The sequence below is a fragment of the Geospiza fortis genome, unplaced genomic scaffold (genome assembly GCF_000277835.1).
Source record: "Geospiza fortis unplaced genomic scaffold, GeoFor_1.0 scaffold37, whole genome shotgun sequence".
NCBI lineage: Eukaryota > Metazoa > Chordata > Aves > Passeriformes > Thraupidae > Geospiza > Geospiza fortis.
In genome coordinates, this window is record NW_005054449.1 from 1,549,470 (window position 1) to 1,558,121 (window position 8,652).

General features: G+C 53.4%; 1 protein-coding gene across 1 annotated transcript in view; it reads left to right on the plus strand.

The window, feature by feature from the left end:
- ARHGEF16 (Rho guanine nucleotide exchange factor 16) overlaps positions 1-8,652 on the plus strand; it is a 12,518-nt gene that overhangs the window by 1,648 nt on the left and 2,218 nt on the right. The window contains 11 exon segments of the mRNA XM_005427670.3: positions 245-414; positions 1,331-1,387; positions 1,812-1,972; positions 2,434-2,586; positions 2,951-3,080; positions 3,798-3,872; positions 4,655-4,747; positions 5,671-5,714; positions 5,716-5,823; positions 6,999-7,178; positions 7,977-8,050. Of these exon segments, the coding sequence (XP_005427727.2) occupies positions 245-414; positions 1,331-1,387; positions 1,812-1,972; positions 2,434-2,586; positions 2,951-3,080; positions 3,798-3,872; positions 4,655-4,747; positions 5,671-5,714; positions 5,716-5,823; positions 6,999-7,178; positions 7,977-8,050 (1,245 nt within the window).

Here is an 8,652-nt window from a genome sequence, read left to right on the forward strand (position 1 = left end):
ACGCTCCAGTTGCTGCCCTGCTGTCAGATGGATGTCTCCCAGGGAAAATGGGAGAGCTGTGGGAGGCTGCTGGGAGCAGCTGCTGGGTAATCAGTGCAGTGCAAAGTCCAACCTCATCAGGGAGTTTCTGGCCCGGAACTCGTGGCTCGTGGCCAACAAGGGCAAGGCAGCCGTGGTGGGAAGGGAAGCCATGAGCTGGGAGAGGCTGCAGTGCTGTGCTGACCCCGTGTCTTGTCGTCTGCAGAGCCCCGGCTGTACCAGGAGATCCGTGAGAGAGGCCTGAACTCTGTCAGCCATGAGTCAGACGAGGACTTGCTGGAGGAGGCCCTGCCAGAGGAGCCGTCCCCTCTGGGTGCTGCCATCGTGGTGCAGAGCTACCGCCCGGCCCAGGTGACCTGGAGCCAGCTCCCAGAGGTAGGGGCAGCAGCCTGGGGGCTCTGAGGGGATAATTCCTCATCATTAGTGCTTGCTCTGGGGTGTTCTGGGCTGATTGGGGCACACAGGGTCTGCCCAGGGCCATTGGTGCTGCTGTGGTTGGGCTTCACCCACCGCTGAGGGAAGGCAGGTGCTCCTTGCTGGGCTTTCCCTGTGGACTTTGGGGAGTGTAATCTTCACTCCAGGGAGTGTAATCTTCACTCCAGGGAGTGGCAGCAGCGCTGGGGGCTGGGTGATGGTGCAGGGTGTGATGCAGCAGTGAGTGGTGGTGGGCAGTGGTGTGTGATGGTTTCTGATGGTTTGTAATGGTTTAGTGATGGGTTCCTTTGGTGTGTGCTGGTGTGACACAGTGTGTGATGGTTTGTGATGGTTTCTGATGGGTTATGATGGTTTGTGGTAGTGTGTCACAGTGTGTAATGATTTGTGGTTGTCTGTGATGGGTTCCCTTGGTGTGTGCTGGTGTGTCACAGTGTGTGATGCAGTGAGTGGTGGTGGGCAGTGGTGTGTGATGGTTTCTGATGGTTTGTAATGGTTTAGTGATGGGTTCCTTTGGTGTGTGCTGGTGTGCTACAGTGTGTGATGGTTTGTGATGGTTTGTGATGGGTTGTAATGGTTTTTGATGGTCTGTGATGGTGTGTGCAGGTGTGTGATAGTGTGTAATGGTTTGTGATGGATTGTGATGGGTTGTGATGGGTTGTGATGGTGTGTCACAGTGTGTAATGGTTTCTGATGGGTTTTGATGGGGTGTGCTGGTGTGTCACAGTGTGTGATGGTTTCTCATGGTTTGGGATGGGTTCCCTTGCTGTGTGCTGGTGGGATGGGCCGTGGCGTGGCTGACACAGCCCCAGACTGCACTAGAGGGCGTGCAAGGACCGTGGCTCCTGCTCATCCCCAGGTCCTGGAGTCGGGCATCCTGCAGAGGATCTCCCCTGAGGAACGCAAGCGGCAGGAGGTGAGAGAGCCCTGGGCTGTGCCAGGGAGCACAGCAGGGCACAGAGGCTGTGGGACACACGTGGCTCTGGCAGGGTCAGCTCCAGGTGGAGCTGGGCTGGGCTCAGCTCATGGTGCTGCTGCTTCCAGCTGCTCCAGGGCTGGGCCGTGCTGAGAGGGCTCACCTGCACTGATTGGTGGGGAAACAGGCAGCTCCATTGGGTGCTGATGGGAAGGGAAAACATCCTCATGCTATGGCTTTTTAATGACTGGGTGTCCTAAAACACACTGGGATTATTGGTATTGGCCAGGCCATGCATGAAGTGATGCAGAGAACCAACGTGGAGCCAAGTCATTTCCAGTGGCTTTGTGCCAAAGAGTAGAAATAAGATTTAACAATTAATTCCTGGCTTTATCCACTGTTGCATCTTCCCTGCTTTCTCCAGGCAATGTTTGAGATCATCACTTCTGAGTACTCCTACATGCACAGCCTGAACATCCTGGTGAGCCACTTCATGAGGTCAGAGGAGCTGAAGGAGACCATGACTCAGACAGAGCACCACCACCTCTTCTCCAACATTGGGGACATCCTGACAGTCAGCAAGAGGCAAGTGGGGCCTGGGAGGGGACCCTGAGCTTTGTATTTGTAGTGCTAAACCAACCATCCCTTGGATTGTTGAAGGGACTCACTGGGAGGTGGGGAGGAAATGCCTTGGGAGCTGTGTCCGTGTGGGAAAGCAGCAGGAGGAGGATGCAGCAGCCCTGGGAATGCCTGTGGGGGTGTTGAGGGCTTGTGGCTTCCTGATGGGGCAGAAAGTAAAACTGATGGAGGGCTGAGGTGGAGGAGAAGGGATCCTGTGCAGGAATGGAGGAAGCATTTGCCTCTGGGGAAGGCGTGGGTGTCCCAGCTGCTGGAGCTGCCCTGCCAGAAGGGATCCAGGCCCCAGCTCCTCTGGGGAAAAGCAGCAGTGGGAACGTTCAGTTTGTCCAGCCCTGGTGAGTCATGTGGCGAGGTTGTTTAAATTAAAAAACCCTCATGTGGTGAGCTTGTTTAAATTCTCTCCTCAGCTTCTTTGAGGACCTGGAGAAGCGACACCAGGAGCACCTCCTGATCCCTGACATCAGTGACATCGTGGAGGAACACGCCTCGAAACACTTCAACCCCTACATCAGCTACTGCTCCAATGAAGTCTATCAGCAGAGGACACTGGATAAGCTGCTGTGAGTACAGGGCCTGGGCTGGCCAAGGAGCTGCCTCTGAGGGGCTCTGTGCTCCAGGGACTGCAGAGATCCATAGCATGTAGGGACATGGATGGGCCTTGTTCATCTCCAGGCCAAGTCTGAGTCTGTTGTTGGTACATCTGTGGCTTTGCCCACCTTTTGGTGGGCTCACCATCTCTCTCTGGGTGCTTTTCCCCCACCTGCTGTGGGATCAGTCCTGTTTCTGCCCAGCTGGGCACTCCAAGCCTGGCAGAGCACCCCAGGCAGTGCCATCACTGCTCTGCATTTCCAGTGTGTGGAGAACTGCTGGAAAATCCTGACAACTGAAAAACAGAGTTAACGGAGCTTTCTTGTCCTGTTCCAGAACCACAAACCCCTTATTTAAAGAGACCCTGAAACAAATTGAAAGGAAACCAGAGTGTGGAGGCCTGCCAATGATCTCATTTCTCATTCTGCCCATGCAGAGGGTAACACGGCTTCCTCTGCTCTTAGATGTAAGTAGTCACACAGTGGCATTGCTTGGCACCTCTGAAGAGGTGACTCTGCTATTCCCTTTGTTTGCTGAGCCCAGGACAGCCTCTGCTTGGACTTCCAGCCCTCTGGAGCTGGGCCCTGGGTGCTCCTGTATTCAGGAGAAGCATTTGGATAACTCAGGCACATGGTGGGATTCTTGGGGTGTCCTGTGCAGGGCCAGGAGTTGATCTTAATGGGTTCCTCCCAGCTCAGCATATTCTGTGATTTATATCCAGAGCAAGCTGCTTCTCTGGGGGGTGTCAGATGTGCAGCTTAAAGCTCTGTGGATAACACTTCATGTCTTGGTGCCACCCGTCTGAGCAACCTGAACTTCTTCTGTGCCACATCTGGGTCCCAGGGTGGGGTGGCACAAGTGTCCTGGTCAGGCAGCCCAGGAGTGGAAAGCAGGTCTTGCATTCTTCATGGAATATTCTGCTCTAAATGGCCAAGCTGCTGGATGTGGGATTTCCAGTGACTGCTCTCAGTCTGTGGGGGTTGCAGGAGTGAGGGCCAGGGGGTGGCCAGGCACGAATCAGACATGAAACCCCCAGATTCACAGCTCCCAGCACTGTTAAACCTTCCTGTGACCATTGGGGACAGCTCAATCAACGTGTGGCATCCTGAAATCCCTGGGGAGCAGCTGACGCTCCCCTCTCTGGGGTGCAATGTCACTAAAGCTTCTTATCTTGGAATTCCAGACCGTGCAGCAAAAAACAAACGCGCGCACCGCAGCGTACGGAGCTGCCACCCGCGCTGTGAAGGCCATCAGCAAGGTGAGGCCCAGCTGCCAGCCCTCCACCTCTCCTCCTGCCAGCTCAGCCCTCTGGAGCACTGATCCAAAGCTGCCATCCTGGCCTCTCATTTCCCTCCCAGCATCAGTTCACTTGAGGCTCCTCTGCTCCAAGCAGCTGCCGGATGAACGCACCTTTTCCCTTCTCAGCTTTGTCACCTGATCTTGGTTTGTTCCTTTTTCTTGTTCTCTGTTCTTCTTTCCTCTTTGGCCCATCTTTGTCCTTCCTGAGACAACTCTCACCATGGTTTTTAGGGATTTGGGCAAAGGGCAGTGCATGAAGCAGAGAGGGAAGTGTGGAGTGCAGTAGTCACGAGCTGTGCCCTGTCTGTGCTCCTGGATCTCCCTGTTTTCTCCACCGTGCCAGTGGTGACTCTTCCTTTCATCCCCCTCAGGAGCAGCTCTTGGCAGCACCAGTCTGTCCTGCTCTCACATCCGAGCAGGGTCCTCCCCTCTGTGTGATTGTTCATCCTCCTGCCTTGAGCTCTTCTCAGATGATTAATTCTTCTTCCTCCTGTTGCTCCTCAGTTCTGGTGCAGGTTCACTTGAGTCCTTCTCCAGGCAGAGCCCAAGTGCCATCTCTCTCTAGTAGAGCATCCCACTGCCTTTTCCCAACCTGGCATGAAACCTGTGCCAGGAATTGTCTGTCTGTCTCTCCTGCTCAGGGCAGCAGGACAGTCCCTATTGCTGGGGGTGGTGTGGGAGATGGATGGGCTCAGTGTCTGACCCTTCTCCACTTCCCTTGGGATGTTTTTCTCTTCCCAGCTGGTCAAGAGCTGCAATGAGGGAGCTCGGGCTATGGAGAGGACAGAGCAGATGTACACCTTGCAGAAACAGCTGGAATTTGGGAAGAAGAAGGTGAGGCCTTGTGGAAGTGGTGGTGGGAAGTCTTGTGGGGCCTGTTTAGACAGGTCAGACCCATGCTGGGAATCCTTCTGGGAAGCCTGGAGTGGTCTTCCACCGGGCAGCACTGACAGAACCAGAGGACACAGTCTCAAGCTACATCAGGGGAGGCATAGGTTGGATATTAGGAAAAAAATTTTCACCAAAAGAATAATAAAGTACTGGAATGCTCTTCCCAGGGAGGTGGTAGAATCAGCATCTCTGAATGTGTTTAAAAAAACACTGGACATGGCACTTGATGCTATGGTTGAGGTGTTAGGGCATAGGTTGGACTCGATGATCTTGGAGGTCTCTTCTACCCTCATTATTCTGTGATTCTGTGACTGTTGGATGCAGGCAGTTTCTAAAAAGTGCAGTAAAGCCATGACAGTGTTGGGGTCCAGGGGCTGCGTCTCTGGGTGTGCTGGAATGGGGTGCACGGCCCCCTGGAAAATCCTTTTGAAAAGACCCTTAAGCGCTGTGACGGTGTTCACAGGGGTCTTAGGATGAGGGAAGAGATGAGGATCTGACTCCATGTTAAGAATAGAATAGGATGGAATGATAACAAAGGTTTGTGGCTCAGACAGAGAGTCCAAGCCAGCTGGGCTGTGATTGGCCATTAATTACAAACAACCACATGAGACCAATCACAGATCCACCTGTTGCATTCCACAGCAGCAGATAACCATTGTTTACATTTTGTTCTTGAGGCCTCTCAGCTTCTCAGGAGAAAAAAATCTTAAGGAAAAGATTTTTCATGAAAGATGTCTGTGACAAACGCATGTGGTGTGTCCATCCCAACTGACCCTGGGGCCACTGGGGCAGGTTCACTTTGTGCCTTGATTTTGCCTGCTGCTGGTGAGGGAACAGTGCCTGAGCCTTTGCTGGTGCTGTTCCAGCCTTTCCCGCTGATCTCGGTGTCCCGGTGGCTGCTGAAGCGGGGGGCTGCACCTGCTGCTCCTCGAGGAGCCCGGAATCTTCCGCCGCGGCGCCGGCCGCCTCTGCCACCTCTTCCTCTTCAACGACGTCCTCATCATCACCAAGAAGAAGAGGTGAGGGCCCTGCCTTTCCCTGAAGAACAGCTAGGGGGATTAAACTCCAATTTCCCCAGCAGAGTATTGGAATAATTACCAATATAGCCAGACGGGACATGCCTTGGCTTGTCTGGCCCTTGGTGCCGAACCAAACAGTGGCAACTGTGGTGTTTGACCCCACAGACACTTTTGGCTGGCTGGTGTGTGGTGTTTCATCCCACAGACACTTTTGGCTCTATGGGTGTGTGGTGTTTCACCCCACAGACACTTTTGGCTGGCTGGTGTGTGGTGTTTCACCCCACAGACACTTTTGGCTGGCTGGGTGCTGCTCTGGGCACTGCAGACAAGTCCAGGCCTGCAGGAGCTCTGGTGGTGCTGGGATGGAGCTTCCCCCCATACACTTTTGGCTGGCTGGTGTGTGGTGTTTCATCCCACAGACACTTTTGGCCGGCTGGGTGCTGCAGTTGGCACTGCAGACAAGTCCAGGCCTGCAGGAGCTCTGGTGGTGCTGGGATGGAGCTTTCCCCCATAACAGGGTCTGCTGCTCAGGTTCCCCTCTGTGGAGAAGTTTTAAGGCGGTGGTGAAGGAAAGGAGTCGGTTCTGATGGAGGGTTTGGATCCAGAGCTTTATTCTGGCCCACAGGCCTCTGAATGCAGCACCAGCTCCAACAGAACTCCCTGAGCCCGTGGTTGCTGCTCCTTTGAACCCCAGGAAGAGGGGAGGGAAGGGGTCGGGAGCCACCAACCAGGGACAGGAGGGGAGGGACAAAGGACACCTGGATGGCCCAGTGCCCCCAGGGGTAGAGGGCATCCTTTGGATCTGCCAATCCCTTCTGGAATTCCAGGACTGACAGACAGTGTTGGGAGGGGGAAGGAGAGGTGACTGACACACCTGGCAGGGAATTATCAGGGGAGGGTTCTGAGGTAAACCATGAAATCACAACACAACAGCAGAGCAATCTGTGAGATTTCCCTGTTTCCACCTTTGTGAGCTGTCCCTTGTCAGCCAGAAGAGTCACACCAGTGGCCTTGCCTCGGTGGGTGGGTGATCAGCAAGTCCCCAGAGCCATGTCCCACCCTGAACATCAGCACCAGGCTGCTCTGGCAATGCTGCTGAGCCTGCTGTGCCGGGCTGGGGGCTGGGAAGTGGCCCAGACCCCACAGCTGGGTCACTGATCCCATCTGTGCCGCAGTGAGGAGAGCTACACGGTCATGAACTACGCCACGCTGGACCAGGTCACCGTGGAGAAGGTGGAGAGCTCAGAGCCACCCTCCCCTCCTCCGGGCAAGGCTGGTGGGCACCTGCTGCGAGTGGTGCTGGAGAAGGACAGCGAGGGCCGGCGGGAGGAGGTGGTGCTGTCAGCAGAGACCCTGTGAGTGCCACACTGGGATTTGGCTCTGGCCCTTGGGATGAACTTGGGATGAACTGGGAATCCCACCATGTGGGGTTTTGCTCTGGCCCTTGGGATGAACTGGGAATCCTCTGAGGCTTCTGTGTTCACAGGGGTCTGAGGATGAGGGAAGAGATGGGGATCTGACTCCATGTTTCAGAAGGCTTGATTTATTATTTTATGATATATATTATATTAAAACTATACTAAAAGAATAGAAGAAAGGATTTCATCAGAAGGCTGGCTAAGAATAGAAAAGGAAAGAATGATAACAAAGGTTTGTGTCTCAGAGAGTCCGAGCCAGCTGATTGTGATTGGCCATTAATTAGCAACAACCACATGAGACCAATCACAGACCCACCTGTTGCATTCCACAGCAGCAGATAACCATTGTTTACATTTTGTTCCTGAGGCCTCTCAGCTTCTCAGGAGAAAAAATCCTAAGGAATGGACTTTTCAGAAAATATCATGGCTACAGACTTCTGCAGATCTCCCTTTACGCCCACGCTCCTCCTCCTAGAAACTGGGATGTGCACAGCCTTCTCCCAGGCTCTGTCCCTTCCTCTCTCTTATATCTCCCATATAATTCCCATATCAGCTTCCCCTGTCCAGGTGAAGCAAAGCAGCTGGGCCATGTGTGCCACTTGGGAAGTGTCCTGACACTGAATAGTCTGATCAATGTGACTCCCCTGGAAAGCATTCATCCTGATGGGAACGTCCCAGCTGCTGCTGGCCGCAGCGATGCTGTCCTGAGGCTCTCTTTGTGTTTCCCTCTGGCAGGAGTGACCGGGCCAGGTGGATTGCAGCTCTGATGCACAGGGAGAAGGAGCAGCCTGACACCACTCCCAAAGGAGGTACCGTGTGCCCGAGGGCAGCCTGGCTCTGCTGGGATTCCCTGTCACACCAGAGCATTTGCAGGGCCAGGTTTCTGCCTGCTTCTCCTCCATTCCTGGAGTGGAGAGGAAAACTCCATGCTGTGACCATGTTCACAGGGGTCCTAGGATGAGGGAAGAGATGAGGATCTGACTCCATGTTTCAAGAGGCTTGATTTATTATTTTATGATATATATTCTATTAAAACTATACTAAAAGAATAGAAGAAAGGATTTCATCAGAAGGCTGGCTAAGAATAGAAAAAGAAAGAATGATAACAAAGACTTGTGGCTCAGACAGTGTCCAAGCTATCTGACTGTGATTGGCCATTAATTAGAAACAACTCTATGAGACCAATCACAGATGCACCTGTTGCATTCCACAGCAGCAGATAACCATTGTTTACATTTTGTTCCTGAAGCCTCTCAGCTTCTCAGGAGAAAAAACCCTAAAGAAAGGATTTTTCATAAAAGATGTCTGTGATACCACCCACCCTTGCTCCTTAGGAGTTGTCTCTCAAGAAGTTATCGGTCACAATTGACCTTAAATACATTTCCTGGGAGGCACAGTGGCATTCCAGGAA